The 25,897-nt window shown below is 41.2% G+C and overlaps 1 protein-coding gene across 2 annotated transcripts in view; it reads right to left on the bottom strand.

Annotated features, from left to right (window-relative positions):
- The window catches only part of sh2d3ca (SH2 domain containing 3Ca), a 54,006-nt gene extending 28,779 nt beyond the window's left edge, over window positions 1-25,227 (bottom strand). The window contains exons 1-4 of one of the 2 annotated variants that reach the window (XM_039615655.1): window positions 25,067-25,227; window positions 23,037-23,303; window positions 22,455-22,920; window positions 19,486-19,525 (exon numbers count right to left, since the gene is read on the bottom strand). In XM_039615655.1, the coding sequence (XP_039471589.1) occupies window positions 19,486-19,525; window positions 22,455-22,920; window positions 23,037-23,303; window positions 25,067-25,085 (792 nt within the window). In that variant the 5' untranslated portion in view covers window positions 25,086-25,227. The remainder of the gene's footprint in view (window positions 1-19,485; window positions 19,526-22,454; window positions 22,921-23,036; window positions 23,304-25,066) is intronic. The other variant, XM_031729559.2, reaches the window with a different exon arrangement.
- Between the last annotated feature and the right edge of the window lie 670 nt (window positions 25,228-25,897).

The following is a 25,897-nucleotide window of genomic DNA, read 5'->3' as shown; positions in this document are numbered from 1 at the left end:
GACCAGCAGAAAGAAGCACGCCCTAAAGCTGTGATGCCATTGGCCGGCAATGATGTCATTGCTCCCTGTAGGTTAGGCAGTAAGCTGTGCAATTGGCTGACTGAGGCAGACAGTAGGAGAGCACTGCTGAGGTATCGGTTCCATTCATCCAAAGGCTGAAAAAAAACGTGTGCGTGTGTTTGTGGGTGTGACCACTCCCCACTGAGGCACTGAGGCAGAGCTATTAGGGCTGTGTCCATCATTCTGAGTCAGACATTACCTGCTGGGATGCTCCCTAATGGAAGCTTTCTCTCACACGCGCACGCACGCACAATGAAATTTCACTACAATGCACACGATCAAATATGCATGTAATCAAGCATGCACACACTCACAGACACACAAACACGCAGCGGATGGGGGTTGGGAGGGTTGAGATGGGTGTTGTCTCCCTGTTGTTACCGGGCTGTTGTCATGGTGATGCAGATGGAGCTTTTACTGCTGGCTGGGACTCTCACTTTGCAATAAAAATGCACACACATGGACACGCACTCTAACACCACTTTTCATTGATGCTTGCACATGCACTCCCTTTGAGAGCAGCCTCGCCTCTGTCACAGCTTTCAGGGAAACAAACAAAAAAAAAATACAGGAAACTGAAAGGGACTCTCTTCAAGTGTGGAAGAGTGCTTGTGTGTGTGTGTGTGTGTGTGTATGAAGGTCTTATGTTTAAACACTCCCGTGAGAAACTCTAGAACAGATCCTCCAAGAAATGCTCATGAGACATTAGCCTGTGGTATCCTGTTACAACGTGCTGCACATTGTCTCTTCCTCTCTCTCTCTCTCCCCATTACATTTCCATACCACCCACACCTTCCATCCCTCACCCCTGATACCCCTTTTATAGAGAATGATGTCACCCATGGGCTTGCAATTGCCAGCGTAACTGCTGGAATTTCTGCCAAGACTTCACGTGTGAACAAAAGATGCAAGCCAGCCTTAATTTTCATATGCTGTAGATGTAAATGAATGAATCCAGCATGCACGTTACTGATACCGCACATGCTGAAAGCCACTTAACCAAGCATAATAACACACTTCTAAGTTGTCCTGATATAAAAAATAATTGTCTTGCTGGGGGATGTTATTTGCCTGTGCCATGTCCATTATTCTCTTATATCTGGACACTTCTATTACTTCCTTATTGCATTCAGGAAGCATAATAAGTGCTATCTACAGCTATATCAACACAGCCTCTTCATCTGTCTCTCTGCTTAAACTAATCACCTTTGCTAAAACCGAGTCATTATGCTTATGCCTAAGTTGCAGATGTTCCAGCACGTGATCTGTGTGTTCACACTGCATTAATTCAATTTTACTGGCAGGAGTGTTACTCTGATCTGTCTAATTTGAAATATAATTATCTTCAAAAAGCTAAAAAATGCCTAAGCCATAAAATCTGTCCTATCTCTAATCAGTATCTGTATCTGATTCACATTAACACCCCAGTCTGCTTCATTAGTAACTAAAAGAAAAATATTATCAGCACCTTAGCGGAATCTGAAATCTCTTGTTGTGTATCTGCAGCTTGTTCATTTGTCGACACAACACACACACACACACACACACACACACACACACACACACACACACACACACACAAAAAAACCTACCCAAAAACAAGACAGTTGCAGCAATAATGTGTCAATCTAGGCATGCCTGCTTAGGCATGTACACATACATGACTGACTATCTGCTCCTGTGTGAGCGCGTTTGCGGAAGAAAGCGATAAGGCGCTCGTTCGCCGGCATTCTCAGCTGCTCTCTGCAAATCACCCAGAGACGCTTTAATGGCCTCGGGTCTTTTCATAAAGGAAAATGATGCATTAAAATCTCCGCAGAGGTCCAGGGCCTTCTGTAACTCAAACACACGCTACCCGGTGGGATTTATTAGAAATTAGAGCAAAACGCTACAAAGGCACGGGGAGCAGCAAGACCTTCACCGAAAAAGAGAAAAAAATTCTCCCAGAGAAAATTTGTTTGCGCTTAACATTAAGCCTCAGTGAATGAATCATTGGAAAATTAACCTTCAGAATAGGGCTGCTTAATATGCGAGAATTGTTACCCAAACATTCTTTTACATATTTGACAATATTGCAGAAAACATCTGGAAAACCAAAACGTCTGAGTAGGAGCGACTCCCGCATTCAGTTGGATTTGTCTAATGTGCTCTTAGGATTGGGTGTATATAGACTTAAAGATCAAAAATCCCACAAAGCACATTCTTTTTAATAAAAAATGAAATGTCCTTATTCTGATTTTGTGGTCATGTTTACTCATTCACCAAAAGAACACTCTCACCATTATCAGCTTGACCTCAACGTCTGGGTAGGCGCCGTCTTCCAGACTGCACTTATTGTATGCCATTTCAAACCAGAAGGCCCTACTTTTTGTATGAAACAATGGAAATTAAAGCATGTGCGCACAACTCCCCCATGCCAGAATGGCTATTTGTTTCTTTTGGTAGAACTGAGTCTTTAAAGCTGCAGCAGCCTAAGATCCAAAAGCCTCTGCATTCTCTGAGGTCAGAAGAGGTCAAAGATGAAGAGAGCAAACAATTGGCAACCTCCTGCCCCAAATCCCTTCACTATGCCACACTCTCTCTCAGCTGTGTTTTTCCCAGCATCTGTGAGCTTTGAATGTGTATGCGCGGATCTACAGGCATGTGTCATTTCCTTGGTGAGAGGCTGGTGAGGGTTGATTTTCAGCATCCATTTCACTTCGAAAAGTTTGTTTCCAAAAACCGACAGTTTCCATCAATCATCTTAAAACTCAACATTAGAACTTGTGAATGAATGAAGACACGAGGGCTTGGAGATGGTGAGAGAACAGTGAATTATTCTCAATCAGTGGTGAACAAAGTGACTGCACATACATAAACTCTAAAGCTAATGGGCGATGCAATCAACCTAGAGTTCAGTCTGTAATTAATCTCTTATGTTCGCAGTGAGAAGGTTTTCCCAATAAGATCATTTCTCTTCATTTAGTGGCGCGTCCATGCTTTTTTAGCATCCATTCCTCTGTTAATATAATCATCCTTTAACATTTGAAACTTTGTGAGGAGGCAGCAACCTCAGTGGCTAAAAAATTAAGCCAGTAAACAAGTGCCAAACCTGCAGTTCTTCAAATGGACACTAGGTTACAAAAGCACAAAGGCACCCATGTTAAAATGCCCAGAAAACCAAACACTGAACAGTGTTTAATTGATACTTGCAGGCAGAAGCATTTATAAATGTAAGTAAATGTTCTTTTTCAATGGAAATTTTAAGCAAAACTATGATCTAACTACGTAACATTTTGGTTTAATAATAACTAAAATAATTTAACCTTGCAACTCTTCAGGAGCTCCACAATACCGTCACATAATGAAACTGAAAAATATTTCCTACCTGAGATGTTGTATCTTGAGTCAAGCTTTGAAACAAGCTGCTTAAAGTGCTGCTTTTCCACCATGTAACAGCATGAGTCATTTCCATCTGCTGTTTGCTCTTCCTGTCATACAGATTCGAGCGCTCCAGCGACTTTTGGTGGAGCCATTCGTTTACATTTGGGTCGCACGTCTCCAGCTGCTAGCATCTCCTCCTACGTATCACGGTTGCACTTGATTTTGCTGTGTTTTTGCTTCGAGTGGTGAAACGAGTTTGTCGTTTCCACCTTATCCAAGAACAGTTTTCTTACATATTTTGAAAAGTACTGTGCTTTTTTGGAAAGTAGCTCCCTTTTTAGGTACTAAAACATTGGCGGCTGAGATACACCTCATGCTCTCGTGCCTGGGCTTATCTTGTTGTTCCAAGCACTATAATATCACATCTTAACATTTTTATATCACATAAAAACGTATACAGCTATTATCGCTAACGATATTAGACTGCACAATCCTAACAGGATGTGAATTGTTATTTAACTTCTAGATTCAAATTTAAATTGTAACATCATGGATTATTAAGGGTGTGACCATTATGATTAACAGGTGGCTCCCATATCATTATGTTCCATGTTCAGCTGTGCTACTGAGGAGTCAGCTGTTCATTACATTCCATTTCACCCCGTTTTTTTAAAGTGAAAGTCAGGAATCAATTCACAGTGAAGTGCAGATTCATTTTTCTTAGCAAGCTTGCCAGCTAACTCCCATCTACATCTGACATGTTCCTAGGTTCCTCCTTTTTGAAGATGGGAACTACCACCCCTAGCTCCTCCCACACATAGATTTTTGCTTCTGCATCCACCTCTTATACACAGTCTGTGCTGTGAAACAATGGTTTCTATTATCAGGTGTGTTTTACCAAGCTCTAAATGATGTAAAAACTTGACTGCAAATATTCACGTTATTACTTTAAGTCCTCTACCGTATATGTTTAAAGAGAAGAGAAAAAATATATAATAATGAGCCAAAGGGCACTTTATTTTCACATGCAGCCAGGTGTTCTTTAGAATAATCTCTTCACCGTCATCGCCTGTTTAAAAAGCCCAGACTGTAATTGAATGCATCAGAGCATTTACCACAGGTTTATGTTCTTATGTTATTTTATTTTAGAGCTTTCCTCTATCATGTCAGGAAAGAGCAGACGATTACATGCAGCACTGAGCCAGAAAGCTCTATGATCCTGGCCTGCAGCTTCAAGTCACGATATGAAGAGACCATTTCCTTTTTTGCATTTTCACTTGTTTGAACAGTGAGTATGTTATGAGCCTGAGTCTGCATAACCACAGAGTTTCTGAAGATACATTTTTTACTATACAGTCTGTATTATGCACACAGATATCACTGATCACTGATCATGCATATTACAGTACTGCTGAAACGAATGCCTTTACGTGACTGCCTGTAGGTCTAAGACTGATCGCATTCAGAGCTGAGCATTTAATTTGTACAATCAACCTTGTAAACAGTTTACCGTTATTAGATAAGATGCTCAGTGAGCCAACTGTCAGTACATATGTAAATCCACACTTCATCCCTTTACAAAAGGAAACGCTTGTTCTATCTTTTAGAGTAACCTGCCTGACAGTGACCTGGAGCTGGAAAACCACTTAACTTTCTGTGCTTTATCTGACGTCCTAAGCCAAAATGAAGATTTAAGGGTCGCCTGAGCACAATGTATCAGAAGGACAAATTACCGCCGAAGAAATTAAATACTTGTGGACTCATGCTGTTAAAGCAAACTCAACACTTTCCAAATCAGTTTCACAGTAAGAGGCTTTAAGCACAAATGCATTAAGTCCGCAGTTTGGCTTTGGCTGCTGAAAGTTGAGTCATAGCATAATTAAGTGCTGGTTAGGGGCTGCAGGTATTTTGCTTTTTATTTTATGGATTTTTTTTTTTTGCCTTTATTGGATTGATGCAGTGGAGGAATAGACAGGAAATGGACAAGGAAATTAAATGCATCAAAGGCCTGACGAGTCAGACAGTCAGATTAGTTGCAAGTCAAAGACTTCCAGATTTCACTGTGCAGAAAAGTGATGCTCTATAGAGGACCAAGAACAAACTTAGTAGAATTTTGGTCATAAAACACTTGAGTTGCATTCAAGGGAACCACTAACAGCACATTTGTATTAATCGACTGATCAACACCGTTTCTCTGCCGCCGCCCCCCAGCCCCCTCCTTATGTTATATGTGTACTTGTACTCTTAATGTAGCTGAAACCGAATAATAAAGTATATAAAGTGAGAATTAGCAGTTAGAGTAAATCCCTTCTTTAACAGTTCTTCCGCAGAGCAGAGCACTTTCTACTGAATCCAACTGTGCAATCATTTTCTATAGTGCAGCAAGTCCTTGACTTACTGTAAGCATCTTTAAACTTATATCTATGCCTTCTTGGCAAACAATTTTGAGCAGTCATGCTAAAAAAATAGCTTTCCTTTTAAAGAAGCAAAGATAGAGGAAGGTTTTGTAAAACCTGTGAGGAGATCAGATGGATAGATAAAGATCCAGAGCACTGACAATGTTATCTTTTCTTGTCTCCTACCAATAGAGGGGGTTCCTTAAAACTGTACTATAGTCTCTTCTTTCCCTCCCAAAACTGGCAGCTGTATTTTTAACACAAATAGTGTTTTTGAGAGACTAATCTGAAGCCCTCTTGGAAAGTAAAAACAATATACAATGAATATAATGAGTAAATGTTTAAAGGTTTTATTTAGGAACACAACAGCTATTTCTTTGACTGTATTAGGGGTTTATTATTCATTGCTACTTAATGTGTTAGTTTGAGCTATAAAAACTCTCAATAAACCAAAAACAATTGCAAGTATCAAACAGTTTTTATAGAGCTAACTGGTCTAAATAATTGTTGATCAATTACATTGGCTTAAACTATGCTTTCTCTTCAGCTAATGCCCAAACAATATTGTTTCATCATCTCTACTATGAAGCAATAACTAAGCAGACACACACAAACACGGAGTCATGCAGACGTGAAACACACGTACGCAGCTGACACATACAGACACACACACAGGCAGCCTTGCTCCTCATTAGTGCCAAAAACATCACAGCACTCTAATGAGGATATGGGCTCTGAAACAAGGCAATTTAGGCACACGCACACATGCACACAGCTGCCCTTCACACTGCCTGCCTGCAGGGTGTGACAGGCAGGCACGCCAAAAGAGGATTTGTGGTGAAAAGCTTTGGGGAGGAGGGCGAGAGGGAGAGAGAGATAGGAGGAGTGGAGAAGAGGGGATTACATGGTGAATATTTCAATACTAAAACATACCAATTGGTTTGGGCTCCGTTTCTGGCTTGGACAGATACACACACTCACAGAGTCACACACACACACACACATAAAGGCATTAACAGGGCCATATCTTCTACAGCTAGCTTAGCAGTGACTAGACAGGGACTGGGGTGATGGGTAAAGCTAATACGAAACCCAGAGGACCCCCTGGGGATCTGAGTCACAAAATGATTACTGGTAAACCTGCTCTGACAGAGCGAGTTGACCAAAACCAACCGAGGGCTTCCTGCCAATTTAAGACAACGTCATCTGTCATGCAAGAGGAGATTTTTGTTACTTTCAAGCTAATAAAGTCAAAGCAGAGACTGTGTAGCGATATGACCATCATATAGAGGACTTAAAAAGGACACTACACCAGTGCTACTAGGTTCAATCTCGGTTATTAAATTTTGAGCTCCTCCTGGGAATGTAGACAATACATGGACAAGACATTACAGAAGGCACGCCAATGCAATAAAGCTGCCTAGTTTAATATTTAAGATCTATTTGTAGCAGGATTTCGAGAAAAATCCATCTGCAGCAGGTCATAAATGTACTGTTTCATCAACATTTTCTATTGTTGCTTTGCATTATTTAATTAGTTTGACAAATAAATAAAAAACCCCGGTCAAGTTCCGACAATCCCTAAACCCTGATGACATTCTCCAAAAAAAGAAGAAAAAATTAAGCCAACATGATGACTCTTATTTAATCTAATCTAAACTCTCAAAGTTAATTATGGTCTTTTTGAAGAAAAGAAACAGCAACTTTTGGTATAGACTCTGTGCAAAAAATTGTTCTTTAAAAAGTGTAAACAAACTGCCAGATTTTCACATATGCATCGCCTTATTCTGGCCTAAATCTCTAGATCAGTGAGTATCAGTTTGCTGAAAACTGGTTCTCTCTGCCATGGGACTGGATGGCAGGGAGGTGGCATGAACCATGGCTGGAGGTTGACAGATACAGTTCCAGATACGGTAAAGCTGCAGGAATGCTAAAGGACAGAGAAAACGGCTGCTGGCTGGCATGATGGCTGCCACATGCTGTCAGGTCAACAGGGAATGAGGTTACAGAGGCGAGTGAGATACAATTGGTGGACTGGGGGGGTTGGGGGGTTGGGACGCTAGACAGAAAGGATTAGCTTTAAAAACAATCAAAGTAGAGGAAAAGATCATTCTGTGCATTTACGTGTCTGTGCATCTGTTTATGAATTCAAGTTTTTTCCATGTGTGCATTAGTGTGCATGTGTGTGTCTTTTTCTGGAGGCTCATACCACTGCAAGAGTCCAGCGGGCAGTTATATTGTCCCAGTTACAGAGACGCGCTGGAAGCACTGGGCACATAATGAATACAATGGTTAAGCTGCATGCCTGTGTGTATGAATGCGTGTGTGTTCATGGTTAGCATACTGCAGTCTAGACCAGGGGATCAAGTGTAATCTCCCTTCACTGATACAGCTGATGAGCTGAGGTCACAGAACACTGTCACTGTGTTAACATCATTTCGGTGCGTCAGCCGCACAGCAATGTACTGTTATTAATTAATTCATAAATTACTCTAAGAGATGATTATAGTATATGACCCTTTTGGCTGCAATTATGCTTTTAAAATTGGGCTGAGAAGTATTAACATTAAAACTTTCCAAAGTTTCCCCTGATCCTCCTGCTACATTCAGTGGTTGAAGACAGTTATTGCGATCGTGTGCGACGATTTTGTGATCTTGTTGCCTTTAAAATGTTTTCTTCGAAGATGGGGAGCAGGTCTGTAACCACTCACAGTCAATTACCATCCTCAAAGTGACTGTTGTGTCAAGAAGGCGATGGCTTCAGTTTGCAAATGAATGGGGTCAACATTAAACAGAAATTAACTACTTATATTCAGAGTCCAGCCAGAACCTCATAGATTTGAAATTCAGAAATTCCTCAATAAAGAGCAACGTACTTGCTGCAGGATGGCGATTAAACTGCACAATAATACAGGCACTCAGCAACCGTGCTTTTTACCTAGAAATATAACTAGAAGGCAGTCCTCTATTGCAAAGAAGTTCCACTCTTTGGCACAGACTGAGTCACACTGATTGCAGTGAGTTTGCATTTTGCAAATCTTCGCCAATCTGTCTGACACTGATTGCCAGTCCGAGTCTGATCACAATTGCATGGCGTCAGGTTGCAACCTGTGTGGTCACCTTACTATTGAAAGTGGTCACCAACAGGTTATGGTTTTGCACGATCAATTTCCAGCCTGCAAGTTGGCCACTGCAACTCCTTTAAATCGGTCCCTGGCAGTGTATTCGCCGGGTAACCACCAATTTTTCCGAGTCGCAATGAGATTGCTGTCCTAGTTTCACTCAAGTGTAACTGACAAGATATGAAGACTGATTGTGTAGCTGACTTACACTTACTTCAACAAGTGTAAATGTGTTCTGACATCATTCTTCATCTCATCTATGAGCTTTTTGGTTCATTACTGTATATCTGGGTTGTCTCGGAGTTTTAAAAAAAATACAATACTCTCAGTTTTTGCCATTCTTTCTTTCTTTCTGTTATTTCTTGCTACTAATGTGCACTGGTGAAGCCAAAACCAGTCTGTATTTATTACCGATAGTGCCAATATACACCATAAATAATTACTTTACAAGCATGTTGAAAATACTGAATAACATACATTATGGAAAAAAGCACAACTGTTGCTAGATTTTAACCTTTGCCTTTTAAATTAAAATACATCTGTGTCTTTTCTTGACATGGATTCTATAACAAATCATTTTGCTGAGAAGTAAATAAAAAGTACAGCATAAGTGTTTTAGTATTGCTTGTTACACTGTAATTACCTTGTAAAATTACATATCCAAACCACTACTTAATTCTCACTCAAAGTACCGTAAATGACTTAACAGCAGTGAATGTTATATTCTTCAAGCAGAGCTCTTCAGCTTTTAGGGACATAAAGCACCAAGAGAAGAGATATCACAGCATTAGTGGGTCCTCTAATGGCTTCACACACCAGTGAAACAATCACTTTGGTTTTTATTTATTTATTTATTTTATAATGGAAGATCACCAGTTCCACGTATCTAACACAAAAGGTGTAACAAGTGCAAATAATCTAACAAATGAACCCCTGGAGGGAAAGAAAAAGAAGCAGTGTGGTATTGAAGCGCACAGGTAATGATTGAAGCCTTGAGCTCTCTGTCGCACACAGTTTGGGTTACGTGACACGCAGTATTGTGCTTGACAGTCTATGTTTAATTGGAATGGATCGGGGAATCAATATCAGTCTATAGACAAAAATCACAGTGTTTGTAAACAAACTTGAGTTGCTGAGAATTGTTCTTTTTTTTCTTACATTAGAAAGCGCCCACTTAACACTAACTGTTCAACGACTGCTAATTAATTTACCCCCCACTCGCACACACTTAGCCCCACCAAAACCACCACTACACAGGAACCCCATGACAGATTTAATTAAAATAACTTCATTACTCTGAGCTCTGAATCACTTCACTCTAAACAAAAGCAGATGCCTCAAAGAAAAAACTAGAAGGAAAAGAGCCAACAATCTCTATGTGTGTCTTTCTCTAAGACAGACATATGTATTAAATACAAAAAGACAACCAAAGTAATCCAGGATGAAGACTCACTCAGCTAGATGTGACACTGACAAAATGTCCTGCTGCCAGAGACAAGGTGGGACAAGTCAACACTTAACATGGGGATTAGCCTGCTTAAACACAGCGAGTTGTAAACACAACTCTGCATCCTTCCTGTTCATTGTAAAGGCATAATTATACCAGCACAGTTGGCTGCAAACACATGTAGCAGGGAGAAGAGAAGAGAAGAGAAGAGAAGAGAAGAGAAGAGAAGAGAAGAGAAGAGAAGAGAAGAGAAGAGAAGAGAACTACCACTTCAGTCCAGCTCAGTATTACAACTCCAGGCAATAACATACTTTGGTACCCCAAAGTCTGTCATTTCCCATTATCTCATCCATTGCTGTTATTTTCTTCTTCTATTACTCCTGTCATGTGAAAGCCTTGTTATTCCCACTCTGAACATCCTTACCCAAGTAGATAAAATCCAAAAAAAAGCATCACTACCCACTCCTCCCGAACTGAGCTGTTAGTTTGTTTTCCTTTAAAAAGTTGACATTTTGAAACGACAAGCTTTTTGCCGATGATCGTCGAATATCAAGCATCACTAATGGAAGTACAGACACAAACACAAATATACCGCTGGTGTCATTTTGTCCAGGAATAAGGTCAGATATTGGGTTTCCAGCAGCAAGACTAAATTAGACCAAAGTACAACTGATACCGTAGAATACTGTACCGCACACACTTTCCCTCTCTGCCTCCCATACACAACCATGCAAAGTGCAAACACATATTCCCATGGTTTCTGTCTCAAAGCCACGCACACAAACCCTTCTCCTCCCTCACCAGCTCCCTCTAACTCACTCCGCACATTGTTTTCACACAGTCTATCTGACACCCAAGTACTGTACAAAGTCTATGATATCATCAGTCTGCCAACTACCAGGCAGGCTGACATTACCAGCTGCCGGGACAGAAGAGGAGCCAGCAGTCAGCACACCTCCCACAAATATACAGAAGTGTGAACCTTCACAAACACACACATCACACACACACACACATGCATGCATACACAAATGCACCAAATACAAGGAAACTTGGACCGTATACTGCACATATGCAGAGTATTAAATAGTAAAAGCACAACACACACAAATGCTCACTCACCTGCACCTGCATGAAGGATCCCCGATAGAAGCAGCATGCTGCAGCTGAGAGGGCACTCCACAGACTACACCTCTCCGTCATGGTGGGCACACACCTCTGCTACCTTCTGTCAAACCCCACTCTTTTTTATTCTTCTTCTTCTTTTTCTACTACTTCACCTCTCCCTTTTATGTCCTTTTTCTGTCTCACTCTCTCTACCCCACCCAGGGTGTCCGATCTAAACACCAGCCCTTGGGTTAAGCCTGTCCCACCCCTGCCTGCCTCTCTGTCTGGCTAACAGCCACTCAACATAGTGCCACCACTACAAAAAAAAAGAAAGAAAAACAGGCTACAAGCTAAAACCGCTAACACCAAAGCTACAGCTTGCATGCAGCTTCCTGTGACAACATCAGCTATTACCTACGAGCGAGCTGCTAACAGCTGGTACTGATAACAGCCAGTGATATTATAGCTCCTGACATCTTCGCCGCTCCTGCCTTGCACCGGCTTCTCTCGCTTCTGCTCTCGCTTCTCTCCCTCTCACTGCACTTGCTGCACTTCACGCGGCTGCTAGGGATTACCTCATTGCTTGCTGATGAAAGGAGTGTGGGTGGGGGGAGGGTGGACCAGTGGGAGAGAGGGTGGGAGGGTTGGATGGAAGGAGGGAGGGAGAGAAGAGGGGAGGGGGTTGAACACTAGGAGGCACAAGCAGAGAGGAGTGCTGTCGTATTGAAGGCAGAAACCCCACCCACCCTCCTGATGACCCCCGCTCCAGGGCTGAGACAATGCTGACGAGGGGGGTGGGGGGTGGAGGAGATGATGGAGGGAGTGAAACAGGGAGAAAGTAAGGAAAAGATGGGGAGGAGAGAAAGAAAAGATAATTAAGAGATGAGATGATGAATGAAGAAGATGAGGGTGCAAGGAGGGTGAGAAGAGTACGTGTGCAGCCTCCCAAAGGAATCTAACCTTTCTTTTGCCATGAAAGACACCCGACAAGACCGCACCCCCTCCACAAATGCTTGAATGCACACTCACACCTTTTATTTCACCTACATATTCACACGCCACTATATGTTACTATAGCAGCCTCCAAAGCGCATTTGCTTCCTGTGGTGAAATAATGTTGGTAGAAATCTTCCCGTGCATGTGTCTGTGTGTGTGTGCATGTGTGTGTGTGTGTTGCAGGATATAATGATGTGTCTCTACAAAGCCATGCAGACTGCAGCTAGACAGCTCATTACGGCCTGAAACACACAGGCAGGTGTTTCAAGGATAACATGGTGTGATTTTCACCGGCCCATTTCACATGGAGACACACATAAACACACGCGCACATACCGGCAGGGAGATGTCAGGAGGGGTGGGGCTCTGTCTCCAGAGGCCCGAGTGAGTGACATCATTGAGGACGCCTCGCCATGGCAACACTGCCAGAGCCTTGACAGCATCCAAAATTCTGACACTGCATTTAGTCAGGTCCGCACCAATGCAGGAAAGCGAGAGGCGGATACAGGAGAGAGAAAGCGACTGAGAAGGAGAGCGACATGCTCCTTCTTTTCACTTTGTCATCTGAGGTCATCTTTCGCCCCACTAACACAAACATACACACAGGATCAGATGATACCAGTAATCACCTTTCTAATCTGCCTCCTGAATGCATGTTAGTAGGTCACAGCCAGAGACAAAGAGCCTGAACGATAAGGAGCTACAAGACACAGGACAGATTCATTAACTGCAGCGTCTCCTCTTAACGTAATCTCAAACCATACAGTGCTGGATTAGACAGATTACACAGCGGGGACACAAATAATCTCATAAGAGGGGGGCCCTGTGCCTCTCTATTCTCAATCCTCTGTAATACCATGGCAAAACAATCATAACATACATCATGACCGCTGCGCCACACATGTGGGGAAAAAAAAAATCTACAATTTGATGCATGGAGAGAGTTTATCATTAAATATGTCAAAATTAGGGTGTATTGGACTAGCCTGAAGCCGCTCCACGAACTGATATTTATATTTAAATATGTATCTTTGGTAGTCTGCTTGCTGCTATAATTGTAGCCTGTTTGGCTACCTTTCAATAAGTATTTGGTTCACATAGCTGGTCAAGGAAGCACAGCCTGTTATTGTTTTAAAGCAAATTCTGTAAATCTCAAACTTCATCCTTGGATGAATTAATTTTTGTCAAACAAATATCATATGCTGCAGTGTGGAGCTGCGGCATTTTTTTTCTTCCTTGCTTCATCCTTACTTTGTTCCTGCTACTGCTTCCCCTTAAATCCATCTATCTTTCTTTATATCTCTGCATTGACGAGAAGTGCTTCTGTCAGAAAACGTCTGTCTCATTCCTACATTTTCTTCAAATTCTTGTCAGTTTCTTCTCTGTTGCTCTCACTGTCATCCATTCATTGAACCTTTCTCTTTTCAGTGCTTCTGCATCAGTCATCTCCTTCTCTCTAGGCTCTGTCAAATCCAGCATTTCTCCAACTGCTCTTGTCACCGTACTCCTCCCCTCATCTCTCCCACCTTCTTATCCTTCTGATCAATAGCCTAACCTCAGACTTCCAGGCTTTTCTTCCTTCTGATCCTTCCCGGCCTATTCTCTCTCTTGTCCTTCCCCTCTCCTCCACGGCCATGATCCTTCCACTTTCCCCTCCTTTCAGTCCTCTATCTCTGCATCTCCTCTCTTGGTTGGAGGCGGTCTTCAGTTAAATATTAATTAGTGAGCCCCATCCCGCAGGCTGATAGGGAACACAATGGAGAATCCCTGCATGTGCCTGCAAGCATCACAGTAATGAAAGTGTGTGTAAATGTGCGCATGTGATGGAGAGACACACAAAGATATGAAGTGTGTGTGCATGTGTGTGTACTTGCTCAACTATGCTTATGAGGACTGGTGTGATTTTGTTTAAGTAAGGACATTTTTGGCCTCACTTTCATTGAATGTCCTCACAAAGATAGCGACACAAGCATGTGAGTGCGTTTGCTTGAAAGGGAGTAGAGGAAACTATTTCTATGAAAACGTGTGTGAAATGAAAAGATCTACTGAGGGTAGATCAAGATTATTAGCGAAAGCACATCTTTATGTGCATGTGTGTGTGTGTGTTGTGCCTGGCTCCACTGGGGGTTAGCCAGGTACAGCTAACAGCCTGCACGTCTGATTGTCATCAGTGTGTTTTCACAGGATAGAACTGGTTAATCCGTATTGAACCACAGATATGCGTTTCAAAGCCTGCAATAATGATACAAAGAGAGAAAGAGGTCTGCTGGGAATGCTGTGCCTCCATCCACACAAAGGCCTTGAAAAATATTCATTTAAGTGTTAAACAGTGCAATTAAAACTCCACTTGCTTTAATCACATTAAAATGACTACACTTTACACAAATTGGTTGCTGTAGCAACTAGACACATCTTAGTCAAAAATTAAACACTGTGTAATATCATCAAGACAAGTATCTCGGCTTCATGGTGACCTTAAAAAGAGTGGATAAAGTTGTGGGAATACTTGAGAATGCACCGGTCATGTAGTAATTTTTTGTTTCTCAGAGGCTGCAGTTTCTGAGGCAGTAAAAAATGATGTTGTTTACACCAGTGTAGTAAAAGTATAACCAGATGGAAATACAATTACTATCGTGGACTGGCCTCCCCAGACTCTAGACTTCAACAATTTTTGAAGCAGTGAGGGATCATCTTCACAGACAACAGAGAAAGAGGCAGCAAAAATCCAAAGAATCAAACTGAATGTCCTTAAAGAAGACTGGATAACTATTCCTGACGACTACTTAAAGAAATTATAAAAAAGCTTTCCTAAGAAAGTTCAGGTGCTGTTCAGGTCATACCAAATACTGACTTTCAAGCTTGTTAGAATTGTATAAACTCTGTTTTTCGCCTTATCTACTGTATTTCCATGCATGTTTGCATGTGTCTCAATAAACTGCTGTATGTGCAAATTTTCCTTCCAAAACATAAAAAAAAGAGGATTGCCTAAAAGCTTTTGTTCATAACTGTACTACTTCACTACTTTGATTTATATCCAAATGGCAGCAAAACCACTTTCCATAAATGTCCCCTGTACACTGTTTAGTGCTAATTAGCAAATGTTAGCATGCTAAACAAAGACACTATATGTATATGCAGTAAGTATATGCATTTATTTCTATACAGATATGCAAATCCAAAATCTGCTGGAAAGGGACCATGGTGGCGGAAGCTTTGAGATTTCAATTTGTAGTCTGTTTGGTCATAGAACTTGGACTACAATCTTGTGCAGGTTTGGGTTATGTGTAATTTAACAGTCCATGTCCTGAAATGCAATCTTGAAACCACTGGCTACTGGCTTCTGATTTACATTTATGTATCTGCATCATTAACAATGACCAGTGGACAGCACAGGAGGTCTGGATATTTGCTACCTCAGAACATCCACCTTAAAACACTGGCAAATCAAACATGCACAGCTACCTGCTGTGGCGACCCCTTATGGCAAGAGAGCAGCCATAAATAGCTTCTTCGACCTCATAAGAAATTTAAAAAAATGGCCGATGATTGAGAGGCTAAATCAGTGGATTAGATAATGGTTTCCCAGTTTTGATAAAAAATAATAATAATTTAGCATTGGAGGACTCTTAAAATGAGTCTATTATGCTCCTTCACAGCTCATGTTTTGTATTCTTGAAATAATATAAATAGCAAAAAAAATTTAAGGTCAGCTTTTACAATTGTAACCGTGTATATACATGACAAATATTGAAAAGCACAATAGTTCCACTTTAAACATGCTGGCACTTATTTTAGGTTTACATAATGCATATCTGAACTCTTGCGATCACAAAAGCCTCAGAGTTGCTTTTTCATTACAGACAGTGAAGCTGTCTGCACGAGTGTATTCTGTCTGTTATAAAAAAAAGGGATAGTAAACGAACACTTTTCAGGGGTGTGTTACCAGCCCTGATGGTTTTCACCCACTCCCATTTGCAGAGGCGCCACATTAATTCAATCTACTGTAATAGTCACACATACACACACACAGGCACACTCGTCCATGCCCCCACAGGGCACTGCCTTAATTTAATCAGACAGCACAAAGACTCACACAGACTTTAGAAATTTAAACCATTCGCATAATCAAACATGTAGTAAGGCACATACACACAGCTGAGCCCCTTCGCACGTGCACACACAGATTCATTTTAAGAGTCCTGTGACAAACATATGTTAATAAACCTCATATGAGCCAGCTCACCTCCCCCCCTTTTGTCAAAGTACAACCAAACCACAAAACAGGAGAGGAGACAAAGCACAGGCTGGGTCACAGGCAAAAATACACACAATCATAAAGACAGTAACCACACGTTCACTTAATGGGCACAAAAACAAACTCACACTGAAGCTATAAGTTTTTGCTTTGTTTCTTAATAAAACTGTGTTGTTTGGTCTATTTATTGACCAACCATAAACCATATGAAGACACTCTCACTAAAAGTCCAAAACCAAAATCAGTCTATGTACTGCTTGACCAACCATGTGTCCCCATGAAAAATAGATGATGATGGATATTTTATGATAAAACTGAAAAGATGAAGTGCTTGTCTTGAATGCTTTTGGGGTTTTCTCACTGATTGCTTATTTTCTTTCTCACATCAGATTGGTTTGTATGCCTTTCTCTGCTACAATGTGGCTCATTTTCACTTTATGTGCGATCCTGTGTTTGCATGTGTCTGTGTGCAAATGAATGTACACGTGTGTGAGCGGGCACATGTGAAAACACCTCCCACACCCCCCTCAGAGATAGTCATTGGCTCCGTCTCTCACATTATAACACGGAACAGTGAGGCCAACTCCTGATTTAAACATCAGCTGTCATAAATGTTTCAGAGAAATGGAAGGAGATGGAGGGATTGCTGGCAGCTTTCAAGGACTGGGTGGGACAGTGGGTGATGGTGGCGAGGAGAAAGAAAAAAGCTTGGGTGACAAAGCATTGCAAGGATTTTAAATTGGGCAAACTGGCATGAGTTGACCATATATCAGACTTTTTAAAAACTTGGTGTCAGTGTGAATAACACACTCATGAGGCACCCTGTGTTTTATATGACCACATCATAAACAGCAACATTTTCTAGGCGGTAATTGTAGAGTTTATGCAATGAAGCCATGGTTTATTTCAAGGCACAGTGTTTTAGCTATAATGCACAGTGTTTCATAGTGGATGCAGGACATGTGGCCTGAAATTAAACTGGAGCTCTAACATGTAATTTATAAAAATGTGAGGGCTTCATCTAATCTAACCTTCTAGAAAAAGAATGGAGGCTCTATTTCAGAAAGCCAGTGACCATGAAATTATATTTGTGCCCGCCTGTGAAAATATTTTCTTTTCAATTTTGAGTTGATTGGATGTAGTTTGGATTTTGATTTTAGCAGACCATTGTGGGTCTGTTAAAGCTGTCAGTGGATACTTGTTTAAAGTGTCTGTCACCATCAATACAAGACACGGTATTGGACAATAACATGAAGAATCACAATGAAAGAATGCAGAATTAAAAATATAACAAAGTATAAGGTTGAAGAAATGTTTTGTGAGTTGAGAAACTCAGTAACCTTGGCAATTTATTTGTTTATTTGTTAATTTTGTCACAACAACTAAAAGACAGGCCAGTAGCCATAAATAGAGCAATGCTTTGTTTGGGTTTTGAACCTGGTTCTGCTTCCTGTTAAAAGGGAGTTTTTCCTTCCCAGTGTCGCAAAAGTGATTTCTAATAGTGGGTCATATGATTGTTGTGTTTTTCTCTGTATGTATTATTGTAGGATGTACCTTAAAATATACTGTAAGGTGCCTTGAGGTTACTTTTGTTGTGATTTGGAATTGTATAAATACAATTTAAATTGAATTACAAATGAAGTGATCACATTTTTACATTAGTTGTACTGCTAAGCTTAATGTTTTTTTTAATTATCTAAGTTTGTTTTAGTTAAGTTTAAGATATTGACATATGCACATAATTGTATATATATATATACTATATATATATACATACATATATATATGTAGTATATATACTATATACTGTGTCTGTGATAAGCAGCTGTAACAAATGTTTGGTTTTCAACATTTTACAAAAAAAGGTCATTTCTAACTGTAGGAAATTTGTCAGGCCTGTGAAATCTGAACATATTTGTTTTACAGAAGGAACACGGGTCAAGGACATAGGAGAATACTTTTACTACTTGGCTCTGATGTACAATCAATAAAAAAACAGATCCAAGAGCCCAGCAGCTTATTTTACTGTCTCTTTCTATTTTTCTTGCTTTTACCTCCCTTTTCAACTCTACCTTCTTATTCTCACTTCCACTTTGATCTCAGCTGAAGTGTTTCATGCTATGTTTTTAAAAAATGCATCAATCTGTACCATCTTCTCCAAGGTCGTGAAAAAGCTTCTCACGATCTCTGCTCTTTGAGGAGCTCACACCCAAAGTGGATGGCCCCACCTACTGGCTGCAGCACACAGTGCCGGCTCTAAGGCGCAGACTTCCTCACTCCAAATTCAATTAGCTAAATGGCAGGCTGAATTAGGCTAAATGCAGAGTAAGCCTGCTCAAATGAGCATAGCTGTTGAAAACTGAGAGGCTAATAATCTGCCACAATTACATCTGAGCACTCACATTAAAAAAAATCAAATTTAATCATCTTAATAATCATGCAGCTGAGGAGAAAATTCAACTGCACATTCATGGTGAAAACTGCAACTAATATCTGCTCAAGTGTAAGGTCTTAAATGTGTGTTTGTGACAGAAGAGTATATTAAAAAGGAAAAAAATATATAATGATAATGGAAAGGTAAAGGGTGAAAAATTCTTGGGGTTTTTTTGTCCATGTGTCAGAGGCAGAGATTTTTGAAATGCTTCCTTAGGGCAATTTTAAAATACGCCCACACACAGAGCAGAAGAATAAACTGCATATTCGTAAAAGAAGATAAAAAAAAAACAGATGCAGACCCACCTGAACATATTCTGGTTTGTCCTCTACTGGCTTCATGTAGCTGAAAAGAGAATAATGAAGAAGGACAAGGGGAGAAAAGAAAGATTAAAGACATAAAATGCTCAGGATTGTAATAACAGGGGGGAAAAGCCTATAAACCTTTGATACACACAATCGTGCCTTTGTGTTTGATCTGCTCTTCTAACAGGTGCAGCACATGTTAACACACAAAAGGTCTGCCTGTATTCCCACGACTGCAGCACGCTCTCCAGTGAGTAAAACGCTAGTGCAGTGCAGCTTCAAGGAAAATAGAGAGATAACAAATCCCACTGAGCATCTAAGGTTGCTGAATATGGAGCTGGCCTCTTAAATCTCAGAGGCACCATAACTCACGCTTTAACACTCATGATGGATCCCGATCATGTGTCAAAACCCCACTGTGCTGCAGCCCTGGGAGCCTCAGTGTGGGCACTAGCGTGCAGATACGAGCAGTAGCGAGCAAAAGGGGCAATTACACTCCCAGACAAGTTTTAAGATCACTCAGCACAGCTCCCACTTGCATGAAGGGTCTCACAGGGCCCAGAGCAAAGCTGTGTTACACATGACTACAGAGAGGTCAGATCAAAGGCCCCTATCATGGTAGTAGGCTTGGGAATGTTAATAGGTCCCACCGTAGAGGAGCGCCACAGTGCCACAGCCACAGTTGCTTCTATGCTTTTAACCCTGATTTTCTTTTTTAATATTGTATAAGTATAGAATATTTTAATGCATAACTATGCATCTGATAACACTGGCGAGAACAAATATTACCCCAGATTTACATAAAATTCAGAAGCAGTAGTCTGTTTTAAATATATATATGCTCTTTTCCAACATTTTCAAAAAAAAAATCCCACAGCTGTGTATGTGCATGTTTTTCATGTCACGTCTAGTGGAAAAGCCTGAAAAGTTTATAAAGGAGGCTGCAACTTAAGGTCCCACTGAGTGCCCTGAAACTGATAATAAAGTGCATAGAAGACTAAAAAAAGCTTTCCTGGAAGTTTTGAATTCATTAGAGATAATCTGCCTGCAACATTATACCTCATCTACTGGATAATATATTTCATTATAACTCAGCTTCACTATAGTTCTCCTGCTGCTACCTCAGGTTGTCCTCAACTTACTCAAGGATGAGGACAGTGGGTCATATACGCTTTAAACTGACTTCTCACTTGATAAAAACTAGAAATGCTGAAAAAAATGTCTTGCTGATTAATTCATTGCATAGTTCATAAAATCTCAGAAAGATGAGGGAAAACATCTGCTGTCATGCAACACAATCCAACTGTCTGACCAACAGTCCACAAGTAAAGAAAATTACATTGGAAAGCCAGCATCTGTGCTGTTACGGTGATGTATTAGCATACTTGACATGGCTAACTTGCACAGCTGTGATTTGATGACTTGCACTGTTGATGATATAACACATGCTGTCATCTTTTCAGAGACTGTCTTGCTTATTTCAGCTATACAGTGTCAAGGCATATTCCGCATCTATTCAAACAGCATGGCTAAGCAGTAAAGTAATCCATGTGCGAAAGTCACCCGTCATCCAGTGAAGACGTTTGGCATATATACCAAACAAAGTGCAGCAAATGTGGTCCCAAACTGCTGAGCAGCTGAAACCTTATATCAAGCGAGAATAGGAAACAGTTCTCTTTTTAAAGCTGCAGAAATTTGTCTCATCAGTTCTGAAACATTGACATAGAAGATGTGCTAAACATGATCTGATTTTTAAGGCATTGCATTATCATTTCATTTGCAATTTAAACAGTCTCGACTTATTTGGAAACGAGGTTATCCTGTACTTGTTTTAGATGCAGCCATAACAGCATGAGTGACAACATGAGTAGATGCTGAATGTCCATGTTTTGATCCTTGGGAGACAATGACACAGAGGACCTGTATCTGCCAGCTGCTCACATTATCCCAGAAACAAGATGACAACATTTCATTCTTAGCAGAATCCCAAAGTACCACACACTACCAACACTAAGAATCAACTGAAAAGGGTTTTCCAGAAAAGCTGGGAAATACGAGTAAAGAGCTGCACTGTGGACAGGCTGTGGAAGGGAAATGGACGGTCAGGCTGAGCGATGGAAAGACCTGTGATTTAGGGTTGAACTGACACAGGAGGGAAAACTCTTTGATGTGCCTATACTGAAGTTGGAGTACACTATATAGAGCTGCATTTCCCACGGTCCCTCGGCTAGAACTAATGGGTTGATAGTGCACGCTCACACACACACACACGAGCCCCCGCGTGCCAGCATAACCACAGCCCACAAGCACGCGCTCACATACACACGCAGTGCAAATCCCACTCTAACACGAGACACGCACTGACATGTCATGGGAAAGTTACGAGAAAATGAGATCGGTTGAAGTCTTAGTACATTTCCCCAAACTCTTCTTCAACTTTTGGCTTTGTTGATAAATTATGAAACGCATGCAGTAAGCCCACAAAAATCTTATTTCACTTGGGTTCTTGTGCGTAAGAACAAATCAATGCGAGAAAAAAAATCATAAAACTAGGAGTTTCCCAGCAGAATTTAATCGATAAAACAGAATCGATGTTACCCGCAAAAGAATTTAATGAATCCTGTTATATTCTCACTTCACATGCATCGCTTCGGATAAGTCCTGTCTACAGCAAAGTCTGCACAAAGCGAATTACCAAACTTATTTCACGCAGTTTAACCCGCAGATCTGCGCCCTCTGGCTTACTCAAAGAACACAACCAGACCATTAGAGGTGCTCGGCCTTAATTAAGGCTCCCTTCCGCCATCATTTGTTCAGTTTTTCTGTGCTGGAACATGACCATACGCAAGGCTGTGGTATGCTTAGTTTATAAAACAAAGAATAAATTAGGTAGACCTAGTACATGGAGCAGGTGAACAAATAGCTACAAACACTGTGGTTTTAAAAATTAAAGAAATAAAAAAGATCACCTGTAGATGCTCTCAGACTCCTGGTTTCCTGTTTCTGCTCCGTCTGTCGCCTCTCTGGACTCCTCTTTCGATTCTTTTGACTCTAAATCATGACCTGCATGCGCCTCATCATTCTCTTTGCTAAGGGGAGGTGACGAGTTCTCTTTCTCGGGGTTCGAGTCTGCACCTGCCTCGGTGACGCCTTGCTCGTCGCAAATCTTTGGCTGAAGTTCTGCGTCGCAGCCATCAGATGGCGGCAGATCTACACTTGAAGATGTAAGCCCAGAGGCGACGTTTGAGGTTTCGGGTTTTTTACTTTCGCCATCAGGTTCAAGCTGTGCCTTGGGCCGAGTATCACTGTTAATTACATCCTCAGTCTCTTTGGATGTGCCATCTTTGAGTATCAGTGAGCTCTGGTCCCCTGCAGGTCGCTGGCTTTGACTTCTGTTGATCTTGTCTTTAGCCTTCTTACTGCTGCTCGGGCATCCTGGGTACATGAGTGTGAGAGAGAAAGCATGTTATTTAGCATGTTAAATATTTTCCCATATTAGCCCAAAAATTCAGCCAGCCTGGAGAGATGATGGTAACTTCTGCTGCTTTTACCTTTGGCGCTCTTGTCCTTCTTCCTCGTCAGAAGACGTGGTAGCGTGCCCACGTGTGTATAGCTCTCACTAGAGCGGACATAGCTGGCAGTGCGGGGACGCATGGCCCCCAGGTCATCCACAGTCGCCTCAGCAACTGGAGTTAGGACTGTGCAACCATCAGTGTCATCTGCTCCTGCTCCAGACTTTGATTTAGAGGCCTTGGAGGGTGATTTCTCAGTGGAGCGGCGAAAACCGAGGTTGGTTAGGCTGCCAAACCATTTGAAACCTTGAGAGAGAGACAATTAAAGAAGAGCGAGTGTTCAGGTTGTGATCTTGGTCGCTTGTTTTTTCATCTAGTCTCCTTTTTTTCTGCTCTTACTTTAAATAAACCGTGGAAACACGCTTGTTTCTGTACCCCAATCTATGTTAACAGGCATTTATGGTGAGATGCAACTGTTTAAAACAATGAAAGCTCTTTATAGTTGCAAAAGAGATATAAATATCATTACTGAGGACAAGGTGGGTGTGAGAATTTCAAAAGTATAGGACAGTAATGAGACTGGCAGTGGTGATGTCAAGCAGGAATCTCCATGGACTACCATGTTTGTGGTACTGTGATCTGTGGTGACAGTTGGGAGGAGGTGGAAGAGAGCCTGGACAGGTGGAGGTATGCGCTGAAGAGAAGAGAAATGAAAGTCAGGCAGGTGGAAAGGTGAAGCTGCAAGGAGGTGGCAACCATCCAAAGCAAATGACAGTGCACAAGAGAGGTAAAAAGAAGAGAGCGCAGGCTGGGTGGAGTGGGTGGAAACAAGTATCAGAGGAGATTTTTAAGAGAAGAGTGACATCAAGAGGGAAAAGAAAGGTTTACAAGATGGCAGTGAGATCTGCTATCATGTATTGTTTGGAGACGACGGCACTAATCAAACAACAAGAGGCGGAGCTGCAAGTGGATACTGGGAGTGGCCAGGTGGGACAGGATTATAAATGAGTAAAAGAGGGACAGCTCAGGTTGGGCAGTTTGGAGACAAAGTTAGAGAGGCGAGGTTGGACATGGATTCCAAATGTATTGGACAAAGGATGTGGGATATGGAGTCGCCAGGTAGGAAGAAAAGAAGAAGACCACTGAGCAGGTTTATGGATGCAGTGAAGGAGGATGTGCAGAGGGTTGGTGTGACAGAAGAAGATGCTAGGGACAGAGTGAAACAAGTATGCTGGGGTGACCTTTCACAGTAGCACCCACAAGAATAGCAAGAAGGACAGTAAGCAGATTTAGATTGCAGTGCATCTAAAACCTTTGATTCATATTTATTCTTTTTGCTCGTTTGAGTAAGTTATTTTTCTAGTGTTATGTAGTTTAATTAGACAACACCGCTATAAAAAACCTGATGCTCAAATTGCTGAAGCTACTTAAAATGGAAAAGAAGAAAAGAAAAGAAGCCTTTGTAAATCTTGTCCGCCCAAAACATACAAATTACCACCCATGGGTACAATTCTAGTGACATATCTAGTCATAGCAACATTATAAGTTGATAAAAATATATTGTATTCTTTTCTCACTTGTTCTGCTTTCTTTGCATTTATCTGCAGCTTCGAACTGAATGCTATTTATATAGCTGTGCTTTTGTTTCTGCTTGGCTGAATATGTGCCAATTTCAAGAGGCACTGAGGGGACTTTTACCCTCTTCTTTGCATTTTGCTGCCGCAAATTTGCCTTTGTGCAGAAATGTCCACATGCTTTTTTTTTAATCTTTCCGAGAAGCAGAGATATAAAAGGACTGCGTTTAAAATGACATGCATTTTAATATAAGAACATGTATGCATACAGTACTAAAAGAAAGTAAATAAAGTATTTATCTTACCTGACTTAACAAAAGCAGACAAAAAATATTTGAAGTAGACTTTATTTGTTGTGGTGCTGATTTTTTTTACATGTCACTGTTGTCACATTATCACCAGAACACTGTTTGATCTTCAGATCTGAACTGAACTGCTTACTATACAGTTTAACCACTCTCCAGATAGATTCAAACAAACACACATGCTACTCACCAAGTTTCCGTAGGCTCATGTTGTAGGTCAGATTCAATCTGCTCACAAATGGATCATCTGAGAAAAGTTGCTGAGGAGAAGCAGGCAGGGAGGATAACTTCTTGTCAAAGAGAAGAACCTCGATATGAACCACAGTTCCTCTCTGCGGGTGATACTGCAAACACTTTGTTTATCTGACAAGCAGCCAGAGACTGAGAGGGCAGGGCAGACCTGACACTTCCTGTGTAAGGCTGAGAGCACCGGTGGTTAGAGGAAATGAAAAGCCAAGATGAGATGGCAAGCCTTAACGGGGTAAGATAAAGAGATGAATATACGAAACGTGCGAGGGTGGCTTTTGGCCGGAATGAAAAGGTGTTGACAGATTAGAAAGTGTGCCAATGGAAACTAGGAGGGGTGCAAAGTGTTCAGCGCAGATGTGCTGATTGGTGGCATTTTGCCTCATTCAAATAAAAAGCTGGTTGTAAACTCATTCAGAGGTAATAATCGCTATCGCTTTTCAATATCTCTGATTATCAGAATAAGAGCCCTTTGATCTTCCTGCTGCAGCTGTAAACGTTTGATGAGTCATTTCAAATATCTTATGCTGACACTTCTGCATAAGGAAGATCTTTTAAAGGTTTGACTTTTAAAGAAAGAATAAAATTGAGATTTGTATTAAACCCTGTGTATCTTCGAGTTCTTTGTGTTTTTTCCTCATGAGGTCTCAATGTTATTCAAACTCAGAGGACTTCAAATTGCAGCAGAGGTTAGGAGGCCTGACTGCTGCACTATTTTGTCTCAGGCAAAGTCCTCGTGAGAGCCCTAGCAGTTATGACAAGAGCAGAGTTGGAA

The sequence above is a fragment of the Oreochromis aureus genome, linkage group 7 (assembly GCF_013358895.1).
Source record: "Oreochromis aureus strain Israel breed Guangdong linkage group 7, ZZ_aureus, whole genome shotgun sequence".
NCBI classification, from domain to species: domain Eukaryota; kingdom Metazoa; phylum Chordata; class Actinopteri; order Cichliformes; family Cichlidae; genus Oreochromis; species Oreochromis aureus.
Note: the sequence above shows the minus strand (reverse complement) of the source record. Positions and strands in the feature narration are given on the sequence as shown.